General features: G+C 46.4%; 4 protein-coding genes across 4 annotated transcripts; 2 read left to right on the plus strand and 2 right to left on the minus strand.

Moving 5' to 3' along the window:
- Window positions 1-242: 242 nt before the first annotated feature.
- BO72DRAFT_451444 (uncharacterized protein) lies at window positions 243-1,968 on the plus strand. The gene has a single exon (XM_040945486.1). The coding sequence runs from the start codon at window positions 653-655 to the stop codon at window positions 1,856-1,858; it is 1,206 nt and encodes a 401-aa protein (XP_040797763.1). The 5' UTR covers window positions 243-652; the 3' UTR covers window positions 1,859-1,968.
- Window positions 1,969-3,070: 1,102 nt separating this feature from the next.
- BO72DRAFT_461887 (putative C6 finger domain protein) lies at window positions 3,071-5,099 on the plus strand (the record flags this gene model as incomplete). The annotated part of the gene is made up of 3 exons (XM_040946541.1): window positions 3,071-3,172; window positions 3,220-3,255; window positions 3,333-5,099. The coding sequence occupies 3 exons, from the start codon at window positions 3,071-3,073 to the stop codon at window positions 5,097-5,099; spliced, it is 1,905 nt and encodes a 634-aa protein (XP_040797764.1).
- Window positions 5,100-5,407: 308 nt separating this feature from the next.
- On the minus strand, window positions 5,408-9,011 carry BO72DRAFT_386431 (uncharacterized protein; the record flags this gene model as incomplete). Its single annotated transcript, XM_040941633.1, has 4 exons — window positions 5,408-5,595; window positions 5,663-7,805; window positions 7,854-8,189; window positions 8,247-9,011. The coding sequence occupies 4 exons, from the start codon at window positions 9,009-9,011 to the stop codon at window positions 5,408-5,410; spliced, it is 3,432 nt and encodes a 1,143-aa protein (XP_040797765.1).
- A 1,451-nt stretch (window positions 9,012-10,462) lies between these two features.
- BO72DRAFT_411955 (transcriptional coactivator p15/PC4 family protein) lies at window positions 10,463-11,298 on the minus strand. The gene is made up of 2 exons (XM_040942473.1): window positions 10,828-11,298; window positions 10,463-10,780 (listed from the first exon to the last, which is right to left on the minus strand). The coding sequence occupies exons 1-2, from the start codon at window positions 11,095-11,097 to the stop codon at window positions 10,550-10,552; spliced, it is 501 nt and encodes a 166-aa protein (XP_040797766.1). The 5' UTR covers window positions 11,098-11,298; the 3' UTR covers window positions 10,463-10,549.
- Between the last annotated feature and the right edge of the window lie 865 nt (window positions 11,299-12,163).

Genomic DNA, 12,163 nt, shown 5'->3' on the forward strand with positions numbered 1-12,163 from the left:
CTGGTAAACTAGTTACAGGTAATGAGTATGACCAAGATATTTCTACGGAGTGGTCACGAGATGACTCAAGCTGAAATTGCACACAATATGTTCAGCGCTCTCAGAAGAGGGCCAATCTGATTTTCCTTCCACATTACGCCATTGCACATAGGGCTAGCGGCCCACAGTGAAGGATGACATCATAAGCAAAAGGGGCAACCTTGTAGGTGCTCGGATATGAAGTAATCCATCAAAAGAGAGTACTCGCAATGACAACATACTAAGTATGACTAGCTGTGCTGATGATTCCAGATAGCCACCAAGCCCGCAAGTCCTTGACCCTGATTGGCTTTGGTAATGCTCGTCCAAAGAAGGTGTCAAATTCAAATGGGGATTGACGCGCCTCCCCGAACTTGACGAAGAAATGATAGTCACAGTAATCTACAGGTTGGAATCGGGAATCCTTGCAGAGAACTTCCAGAGAGCCGGCTTTTTCTACGTCATCAAGCTCATAACAAGGCACTCGAAGTCTATAAAATCGGATGATAGCCTCTCTCAAGATTTCCGTTGATTAGCTACATATCACCCGAATCACAATACCTACAATATTATTTGCTATCCACGCTTTACTTGTCATTCGATCCATAGCATCTACATACTTGCAGCAATCATCATGTCCAACATTATGAACCCTATTGATGACCCATCATACAACGTTGACGCGACTGAGCAAGCCTTCGGAACCAACAGCATGGAGTCAAACCATAGTGCCGGGTCCTTGGGACACGCCAATGCCAGCCGCAATCCTTACAGTAGCAGCGCTCAGCCCATGGCCTTCGACAAGCCACAGAGGAGTAGTATCGACGGTGTTCACCCCATGGCGGATACGCAGAGCTCATACAACGCTTTCGGTGCCTCGACTGCTCGACCTTTGAGCCAAGAAATGTCTGATTCAAACACTGCATCGCCCAATGTAACCTTGGGGACAGAGAATGGTCAAGGTTTTCAGGAAAACATCCCACATCACTCGGCACCACACGGCACTTTCAGTCCATCGATGAATCTCGATAATGGAGCCACTCAATCCACCCCTACGGATAGAATGCCCTCCTCGACAAGCCCTCTGGGGTCCCTGGCAGAGGGTACCGATATTGCACGTGCGAAGGCCAACCGTGGCAGTGTTCATGCGGCGCAATACAATACTGATCCGTCCGCAGAGATCAGCGGTGGAGGTCGGCATACCTCAGGCCAACTATCGCCTTCGAATGAGCATCATCTAGAGCACATGTCGAGGAACACTGATAGCTCACGGGCGGAGATCAATCGTAGCGGTATCCAGGCGGGACAGGTGGGATACCATAAGGCCGTGCCAGATGATGGTACCGCCGGCCTCAAGTCGGGAAACACTGCCTCACGCGTATCCCATAGTGGCACCGAGTCGCAGAAGCACGATGCCACTGGCAATGCAGCAAACGCATCAGCAGGGAACAAGAAAGAGCGCATGGAAGGAACGCTGGACAGTGACCTCAACGGAGAGAAAGTGAACGGTATCGCTGGCGTGATTCCCATCTCTGGCAATGCTGGCCCAACTACCACGAAGACATTCGACCCACATGCCACAGTGGGTGGCGGTAGCCGCTACAACATCGACACTCGGCCCTCCACTGCTGCAGAGCCAGGGATTGGCGAAATTGAACCCAGTCGAGACAATCGCGCCCATTCTTCCGACATTGCTGGTAGCAGCTACAACACTCGGGGCCGTGGTTCCGCGCAGAGTACGACAGAACCCGTCGACAGCCAGACCCCGGGGAAGAATAGCGCCGGTATGACGTCGGGTTTGGAGGGTTCTGCACCTTTGGGGTCTCAGCGAGCTGCATAAATGGTCAGTCATCAGCGTCACGAGTAAGGGAGGATTTTGAGTATCCAATACAAATCACGAATGTAGATATCTACAAATGATTAATAAGACCTAAGTACATACTCCTGCATGTGAGAAGCTTGAAGTTGTTGGAAATATTGTAAAGTTAGTTAGGCTTTGTGTGTAGTCACCGTGTCTGTCTTGTGCAATCAGATTCCGCAATGACTTTGTGAAATTACCCCGCATGATAACTAAGTTACAAGCATTTACGTAGCTACCTAGCACCTAGTAACTTAGGTGGTTATAGTGACTGTCAAGAACCGTCAATAACAACATGCACTTATAATCTAGAGTGATCGGTGATTGACCACACTATGCTTCAATAATTATGTAGCACCGCACATTTACAGGTTTGTGAGAGGTTAGCTGTTAATGATATTCTACCTTGTTTCAAGTTGAAACTACTAACCGTTCGTCTGTTGCTCTTAGTCCACCTCTCACTACCGAGGTGAGAGACCACATTCTTATCGTAATGGCATGGTAAACAATACGAAGCTAAGAGTACCAAATGTTGCCTGCATTGCAGCCCATCAGACAGAGCACCGACAGGCTCATTACATATGCATCTTATTAACCGACACCTAATGAAAGGAACTTATTGGTCCAAGGTTTCGGTCCCTGTGGGCTTTCTTTCTTTGCATCTTGCGGGGAAATCGGGGGAAGAGGGGCATCTTACCATGTGGTCGGACCCTTCAGTCTTGTCATAATATGGGCCAACATCGCCCGCCCCCTTCTCTGTAATATATCTACGCGGTAAGTTACCAAGGAGAATCTCCGAACACTTGATTGTCTTCGAATCATATGCGTCCGGACTAAAGCTAGTATAGACTAGTAAACGAATGGTTATCGATTCCGCTTGTTTGGAGGGTATTATTCGGTCTGTGCAGCCGGAGCAGTTGATCACTTTCGCAAGTGATCAGTTCAGTTAACTACCTCGACCCATCTGTCTCCCCTGACAGTATCATGGGTAGTTCATGAATATGGGCTAGGACACGTCTTGTTCTTTCGAGAAACCCCAGCCGACGATTCTCTAGTGCAACTGGGACTGCCATTTCTCTCGATACTAGGCAGACTTGACTTTGTTCTGCTTCTTCAGCGAAGGCATCCCTCGGCATCCTAAGGTCTTTTAGAGCAACTGATTTAACCTCGAGATAATCCACCGAGCATTCAGTCATGTCTGCTCATGACATGGAGGAGGCGCTCGATCCCCCCTTAACCCGCAAACGCTATCATGCTGAAGCAGTTGATTATCCTCGACGACGCGCGACTGTAGCAGTATGTTTTTTCCTTTCTTTTGCTTGATCCCTTCCTCTTTTTTAAAGACATATGGTGCTATTACCTCTCCAAGATGGCCCGAGGTTGGTCTTGCCATGAATGAGTGCTTCTCTTGGCAAACATAGTACTTCGTTGTGTGCATAGTTGACGACGGTGATAGTGTCAGATCTGCCGTTTACGCAAAACAAGATGCAATGGCGCACGTCCCAGATGCCAGCTATGTATCGACCTTGATGCGGAGTGTATTTATCGAGAGCCGGGCATCAAGCTAGATGCCGGGGACAAGCTAATCATTGAGAAACTGGACAGAATTGAGGGCTTGTTACGTTCGAGGATGGCTGCTGCGGCCAGTAATTCACCCCTGTCTTCGACAACAACTGAGACTGTCAATGAACCTGCAAGTAACGACGATTCCGCCGTCAACATGACAGAGGACACCACATTGTCATCCAGAACATCGGTTGTCGGGCTTGGATCCTGGGCAAACCCACCAACGAGCATCTCAACAATGCCCAAGCTTCACACAACGCCAGCCTTGAATCTATTACAATGGCCATTCATCCGAGATCTTGTTGCTGCACCTTACGATCCTCACACCCTACTACAGCTAGAAATGGCACGTGAGCCACTTCGGATCCCACACTATGTTGGACTCGATCTCTCTAACGCTGTCGCACATGCTCGGGCTTTTTTTGCGCGGGTTAATGTCTGGTACGCCTGCGTTAACCCATATACCTGGCCTCGTTATTATGATATAGCTATCTCATCTAGCTTTCAGGAGGGAGCTGAAAGCTGTATCGTTCTTTTGGTCCTTGCGCTAGGGTGTGCAAGTCAATATGGAAGCATATCAACTCTTTCACCCGAGGCAGACCCGCCAGGGCTGCCATATTTCGTTGCCGCATGGGGCCTTCTGCCCAACGTTACAATGCGCAATTCTGTTCTCGCTGCCCAATGCAACATTCTCGCTTCTGCCTATCTATTCTACTTGGTAAGGCCATTGGAGGCCTGGTCGCTACTTTCGAGTGCTAGCTTGAAGCTACAGCTGCTGTTTGGCAATCCGTCCCGTGTTTCTGCTCAATGGAGGGAATTAAGCACCAGACTATACTGGAATGCTCTTCTATACGAAAGCGATCTACTGGCAGAACTAGACCTTCCACACTCAGGCATTGTGCACTATGAGGAGCTTGTTGATCTGCCAGGTGGCTTCGAACCAGAGGATGACGAAGATGAGGATCAGAGCAGCACACCCCGGGAAAATCACGTTGTAGATGCGGTAGTAGGGCACGACGAGCTCTGGTACTTCTTGGCCGAAATTGCTCTGAGAAGGCTTCTTAACCGTGTCAGTCATGTTATTTATCAGAAGGATAACTCTCTTACCCTTGCATCTCTTGGGCCGATTGCCTCCGAGCTGGATTTTCAGCTTTCACAGTGGTACGAAGGACTTCCCCAAGCTGTTCGATTCCCCCTTTCCTCTCTCCAGACTTCGAACTCTATCCAGACCGTTCTGAGACTTCGGTACTTTGCATGTCGCACGATCATCTATCGCCCCTACATTCTGGCGGTACTTCAGCATGAACAAACATCCGCAGACCCAATGGTCAGAGAATGTTGTCGACGATGCTTAGACGCGACACTGAACCAGCTTGATCACATTAGTCGCCATCGTGAAGGCCATCTCCCTTACCTCTGGCAAGGCGCCCTCTCTATGGTTTCACAGACGTTACTGATTATGGGGTCAACCATGTCCCCGGCGCTTTCAGTACTCCTACCTTCAGCGGCCCGAGTGAATGCGATAATCAGCGGTGTCATAGAGGAAGTCAATCGATATGCGCACCTTGCTCCAAGCCTCAAGCTCTCGGCAGAAATTATACGTGATGCCGAGAAAAAACGGCAAATAAGCCTTAGGTCAGTGGCTAAGCAAATCTAGATATATGGTCTCGAATCTTAAGTATTGCTCTTATCGATCAAGTATGATCCGATCAGGTTAGCATGGGCCCTAGGGAGAGATGCAACAAGACTCCCATGCCAGCCCGGAGGCATGTTCCAGGCGAGAACTACACAACAGGTGAAACCCTTCTACGGTGCATTTGAAATTGTGATATGAGACGTAGCATGACGATTTGCTATTTTTTGCATTATATGTCAAGTTTGTGACGCCACAGATCAATGCAGACTCCGGTACAAGCTGAGAATATGACAAATACATGAAACAGGGTATTATCAGGCATTTTCGAATCAGATCAAAACCCATTCACTGCCTCTCTTGATAAATTTATCAAGCATCAATCCGATATCATTCAAGGCAAAGCGACAGATGTAGAAACCAAAGAACTCTGCAGCATGGCGGGTGCTTAACTCAAGACCAACAAGAGTCGGAGACGAATGCTTCAGACCAGGATCTTCGACCTGCTGGGCGATTTGATCTGGACATTCCGCAACTTAGTTTTCAAGCACAAAGCAGGATCCCAAACAGCAACGAAATTGACGAACCTAAAACCTGAACGGCATCACAAAGCCGGGCCAGAGCTCCCATGTAGTTACTGGCTCCGTTGAGCTGTAGTTGTGAGATGTTGCGCTTGGCGTGTTGAGAAGCAGGAACTGAAGTCATCGGGACGGTATTACTAGTAGAGAAGTCCCTGCTTGACTCTTTCGACGCGGACGCCGAAGACGCCACAGCAAAGCCGGAGTTTTTAGAACGTAGTTTGCGCCACGATGTCAGATAGGACTTGCTGGGACCAGTAGACGGCTTGGAGACCAGATTATCAACATTCGTTGCATCGTCATAGGACAAGCTAGACCTTAGGAAAGCCATAGCTCCTTGAACACCAACTTCACTTCCAACTTTCTTTGAGAGTAACATCTGCACCTGGTCAAGTACACTTTCCAGTGACTGCATTTCCTCTAGAACAGCGTCGGCATCATAAGTATCAACTTGGGCCAGTTTCAGTAAGGCAGCCGTCAACAAATCGCAACTTGATACTTTTTCCTCAATAGCTTTAATCTTGACATTTTTCACGCGCCAGACATCCCGTGGGACGAAAAGCTTTGTGGATAGGTAGCCACCACGTGGATGTGCCATAGTCTGATAGATGCAACGCATGAGCCAGAATGGCCGTAGAAGAAACGATTCAGGGCATGGCTCCAAAGGAAGTGGAGGATCAGTCGCCATCACATTGGGTGAGCCGGGACTTGTTGGAGAATGGATGTTTGTGTCAAACAAATTAAGACCACCGCTCGGTGGCCCATTTGCAGCAATGCTAGTCCCGATTGGTGTAGGCAGTATGGGTATAGACGCAGTCATCGGCCCTTTCTGGGCTTCTGACACAAGAAAAGCATTGTTTGATGGAGTTTTGGGTGACTCGGAGGGCATTTCTGTCCCCGATGCTGATATTTTTCGCGTCCGGAAAGGGCCCAGCCCAGTATATGATTTGCCCAGACTGTCTGGTGCCGATGGCACCTTACCAATTGGTCGAGTCGGGGAAGGAAGTTTCGCATGCCAGGGATTGCCGCTGTCTTGAGTCTTTCCAGCAGTTGCATGTGCCAGCATGTCCTCAGTGAAAGAACTGACTGACACATTGCGCCTTTTGGCTTGTATGATTGATCGGAAGCCAGAAGCTGAACCTGGTGTTTTCTGCGACGAGTTACTATTTCTCAGCAATTGCTCATCTTTGGAAGCCGTTTCTGTGGGAGGGACAAATGGATCTGGCGGCTGTATCGATGTGATTTTCAAGCGAGCGTCGAAGTGGGGCTTTGTCTCGATCTTCAGCTCGGTAGTATGCTGGCCTGACAGCCTTCGTGCTCGAACACTTGATCCTACTGAGGAACCAGATGTCGGCTTGGTGATCGAAGCTACGAGGCTGTGTTCTGGCTGAGTGAAATTGTTGGGCTCAGATCCTGTAGCTTGGTGTGAGGTATATGAATTCAAGTCCACAGCTCCATGGTTAGGAGCTAACCCAATGCTCTCTCGTGATCGGCCGAATTGGCTGCTTGAGACTGGCTGCCGAGGCAAGGCGGACTTAGACTGAACACCGAATTCGAATTCATCCATGATATAGCCTCTCGTCATTTCCTCTAGTAAGCGCTCCTCTTCCTCGACTTCATCATCCACATACCCCTTTGCAGGACCAGCAAAACTGTCAAGAGGTGCCTCGTTATAGGTTAGAAGCGATTCCTGGATCTCAAGGATCTCCCCATTCTCCGTTGCAGATTCTCTGGCCTGTTGATTCCCTGAGTCGACGGTTTTCCGCCGGCTTTGGGCCATGCGATGGTCGGTTGAACTAGTTAACAGCTGCAAATCCTCATAATAGGCGGCTTCGACGGCTGCATCCAGGGCAGCATCAAATTCAGCCTCAGTACCATAGATTGATTGATGACCTGTTCTGCGACGTAGGTAGAGAGACGACGAAGTTGAACGGATAGAAGCGGGCGAAGAAGCACCAGACTCGTCGATAGTATCGAGCCATGATGTTGTTTCGTGAACATCCTTACCTTGAGTACCAAACAGAGGCATCTCAGATAGCGGCGGTTCAACAGATTGTTGGCCTACACCAGCTTCTGGTGTAGGCTCATTATAAGTAATCGAGCCTCTAATGTGCTCGTCAGATCGCCGAGAAGCTGCCTGGGACATTTTTTCCTTTAGTTCCAATGCCTGATTTATCCAGTCATGGTCAGAAGTGGTAACCATTTTATCATCATCAGCAGCAGCAGCAGCAGCAGCAGCAGCAGCATCAGCATCATCATCATCAATTGCAGATGGCAGAAGCAGTAGCTGCCGTGGAGAGGATTGACTGTACGGCATCGTTTCTTTCATTTTAAGGACCAAATGCACATCGGAACCGTGCTGTGAGCGGTTCAGGTCCTCCTCTTTGAATGATGTATGTCTGTTCTCCTGCATTGACGAATATTCCACATAAGACTCTTCACTGCGGGGCCGCTCAGGAAGGGCTTTACTATCCACGTTTCGGACTGAAAAGTCCATACGTTGGAGCTCGTTTACACGAATCATATAGGTATCGCGCTTTTCTTAAGCTCAGCCCGCAGTACTAATTTACGTATCTGCTGCAGGGGAACTCACTATTTCTTGAAGTTTTAGCTTCTCGTCTTCACCCCCATCACTTCGATCCATTACCAACTGAAGTAATTGACAAGCATCGTTGTACGCTTCCATCGCTCCTTCAAAATTTGCAGCGTTGTCAAGTAGGACGGCAGTGTTCGCTTTCTGCAGCGCTTTCGAAAGCATTACTTTCTGGGACTGACCACGTTTTCTTCGTTCGTAGGCCTTGCCTTTCATAAGAGACAATTCTGAATCTGTATGAACAGGCATGTCTAAGCCTTGAGTGCGAGGACTGTCTGATTCAGACATAGGGTGAGTGCAATGATCTTCGCGCTCCAACCTCCCCTTCTCAACGTATTGACTGCGTCTCTCAGTCCACGGGTTCTGGAACAGACTAGGAAGAGGCTGAGTAGTTCGCGGCACTTGTGCATCCTTTTGCGGCGAGGTTGCATTTATAGCGCCCGAGGTGAATGAAACCACCTCATTTGCGGTGAACGCCAGATGTTCACTGAGATCTTGATGTACAGATTCTCGGAGAGAATGGTATCCACAGGAAGTTTCATGATCTGCAGGTGCGAATGATGTTCGTGAAGGATTCGACCCCACTTTGCTGCTTGGACTCATTTGATCGCCCCACAACTCATTGTTTGTGAAGAACGCTTTATGCGAATTTCTGCTAGATGTTGTCGACTGAGACCAGCGATTAAGACTCCCAAGTCCTTCGCGAATGTCATTCTCTTCAGGGTCGTTATTGATTGCTATATCAATATCTGGTGTAGCCGTCATTTCTGCGGATGTCTTTGGACTGCGGTTGGACCTGCGATTTGTGAGGTTTAAATCGTGCGAAAGCATTTGTTGCTGTGTAGATTGAGGGGGGCGGGAGCCTAAAAATTTGGGAATTGGTCCTGACTCATGCTCTGCTGGGAGGTTGAAGAACATGGTGCAACAGTGCTGGGCGAATCTAGAAGTGAACCCTAGGATGGCAGCAGTACTTAGATGGATGTTCTCTTGAAAGTTGCATATATCGAAGCTTCAACAAATACCTTTCGACTTTTCAAGCCAAGGCAGTGTGATTGCAGATTTTGCTGGAACAGAAGAGTGGTGTTTCCTGATAATGTAGACGCAAATTGTCGCAAAGAGTGGCACTCGTATTGTTGAAAGCGATTGAAAAATGAGTTATGCTTTGATATTACACACAGGAAGCAATCAAGTCGTAAACGCTGCAATCTCGTAGTCTGTTTGGGCAAATTGAATACAGCCGTGCTGACTCACTCTTTGAACTTCAACATGAGTAGAGCCCTTTGAGTAAATGCACTGCTATTGATATTTGCAGCAGACGGCACTCCTGCCGGTGCATATGAGGCAAGCTAAACGCCAATCGAGCAATTTCAGCACACCTGGCGGCAATGCATGTGCAATGTGACAGTCCAGTATGCGGATCAGCCGATCAGTTTTATGATTAGAGCAACAGGTTATTCCATTGCCCGGAAATAACGAAGAGACAAGGACGTGTGATGTTGTTCTGATAGGCAATATTGCTTTCAGGGGCGTTTGCGGAGATCGTTTGATAAGGCCCGGAAACTCGAGTTCCTGCGGGACTTAGCAGGGGTTGCTAGTTCGGATCTAGTGGCGGGATTGTGTGGGGCAGATATTCTACGTACATAATCTAACATAGTACATGTGAGACTCGTGAGTACTTCCTACTTTCCATGTGGACCTTGAAGAGAACTCTGGCACATAGGCAACTTGGAAACGAAAACCTATTGTTTTCTGTGGACCAATCAACTACTTAAAATACCATAAGTACACACATAAGTATGTGGACGGAAGTTACGACCGTACTGGTTTTAACAGACACTAAAATATCGATTTAGATCTAGAGATGCCATTATGCAGTGATAGTGTTTGCACGCTTCTCTGCAGTTATCACCGTCATACTATAGATAGAGGTCACAGCAAGTTGAATAGCAAAAGAGGCCGGTGATTTGAAGCCGAATACATGTTTCCCATAGCTGTAGACCATCAAACTATAAGCCTCTTTCCCCCAGCGAGCTTCTTGCATTAATATAATGTATCGCGCTTGAGTACATGCAGGATGTTACAGAGAATGTGAATCGTGGTGTACGATTACTTATCGGCAGTCTTCCGTAGCTTGGGTTATAGAGCATCTATTCGGCGTAGGGTTGCCAGCACTGTGCTGCCGGCATATTTGTCAATGGATGGGCAATACTGGTCGAGTAAGAGAGCAGTGGTATTATGGGAGACTTGATAGCATGGTTTAGTGGCCAAGTTTAACTAGGATTCTCTCGCTAGACGCGTCTAACTCATTCCTCTCCGCTGTCCTCGTCACTTGTAGCCTCAATATTCATTCGCGGACTCTCAGAGCTGGCCGGGGCATTGACCTCTCCAATTGCCTCCTCGTTTGCTGAGGATTGCACATTTTCATTGTCATACAATGGTCGCGGAACTGATTCGCCGTGGGCTTTGATTGCAAGTTCAATGTCGGGTAACAGAGTCACGAGTCTCGCATACTGTTCGATTGGCAGAGAAATTCCCTACTCAACAATTTAGATAGATCCAACTCAATAAACTCCAAAATTACCTTCTTGCCGGGAAGCTCATGACCATCCTTCTCATAATATTCCCTGATATTGACCATGGCCTTCCCTCGGAAATTCGAGACTGTCACACGACGGGATTTCGATAAGTCCCAGTAATTATCACCACTCATGTCTAACTTTGGCAACGCAGTGTATTGTGTCTCATTTGGTTGTTCTGTGTTGTCTGACTTCGCTCTCTTTGACTGGCGGTGTTCAGTGGTCTGTGGGCTGTCATTGTGACCTAGGGTGTGCTTCTTGACCCGGGACGTCATGTCTGCAGGTAATGTACAGTAACTGCTGCAATGCGGGAGCGAAGATGATCAATATGCTAGTCCGGATATTATAAACCAGCTGGAGATGTCTTCACATTTCCGGAAACGTGTCAGTGGTGCCGATTAGTTTATGTAAAGTGTACGCCGCGCAGTATGAACCTAGTCCAAACTTAGTATATGGTGCTTGACCGGGCGGGCCAGGAAGACAACTTGGTTTGAACTGTTTGAAATATACAGAGCTGTGTAACAGAAGTTATTGAACTGTGCTAATTCTCTTGGCGTTTTGCAGGTGTATCGGTTACTATATTAATTAATATAATATATTATATATAAGCGAACAGTCCGAAGAATTATAAATAGCCTAAAAAATCTATAAAATAAAGCCGGAAATTAGTTGTTAAAAAGATTCTCTATCTAGTTTTTTGGTGTTGAAGTCTTAATATCACTAGAAAAAATTCGCTTTAAGATTCTTGTATTTAAATAACTGCTTTTTTCTGTATATATTTTTTAAAGTTTTTGAATTTTTACTATAATATTCATCGGTATAATAATTCCTACTATTAGATTTAATTATTTTATCAATATCGCGAATTAAATATTTAATCCAAAACTATATATATTTTCAAGATAATTTCATCTATAATTTTTAAAAGTTAACACTGTTATTTTTTATATCTTAGTATACTATATAAGATTATATAATATTTTAATTTAAGACGAGTAAAAAGAGATGTATTTTTTATCTAAGTATCTATTTAAATTACTGATTTAAAAACAGTAAGCTGTTCAGCTAATAAAAGATTAGACTTTTTATATATTATTTTAACTTGCTACTAGTTGTTGACGTCTCCGTGTCTTATGGCTCTGTCTTTTTATCTTTATATCCTATGGCTTTTTTCTTATGTCTTTATATTTTCTTTTTTATATCTCTATATTTTTATATCTCTGTATTTACACGTTTAGATACTTATATTAATTAATTAATCTATTAATAGATATTAAGATCTTAAGATCTTTATATCTTTATATATAGCTGTGTAGCTATAAGTTAATAGTATATCTAGTA

This window comes from Aspergillus fijiensis (assembly GCF_003184825.1).
Source record: "Aspergillus fijiensis CBS 313.89 unplaced genomic scaffold BO72scaffold_56, whole genome shotgun sequence".
Classification (NCBI taxonomy): Eukaryota; Fungi; Ascomycota; class Eurotiomycetes; order Eurotiales; family Aspergillaceae; genus Aspergillus; species Aspergillus fijiensis.

Coding starts and splice junctions, on each gene's coding strand:
- BO72DRAFT_451444 (XM_040945486.1), top strand. CDS start 653: ATGTCCAACATTATGAACCCTATTGATGACCCATCATACAACGTTGAC.
- BO72DRAFT_411955 (XM_040942473.1), bottom strand. CDS start 11,097: ATGACGTCCCGGGTCAAGAAGCACACCCTAGGTCACAATGACAGCCCA. Junction 10,781..10,827: donor ATGAGCTTCCCGGCAAGAAG/GTAATTTTGGAG, acceptor ATTGTTGAGTAG/GGAATTTCTCTGCCAATCGA.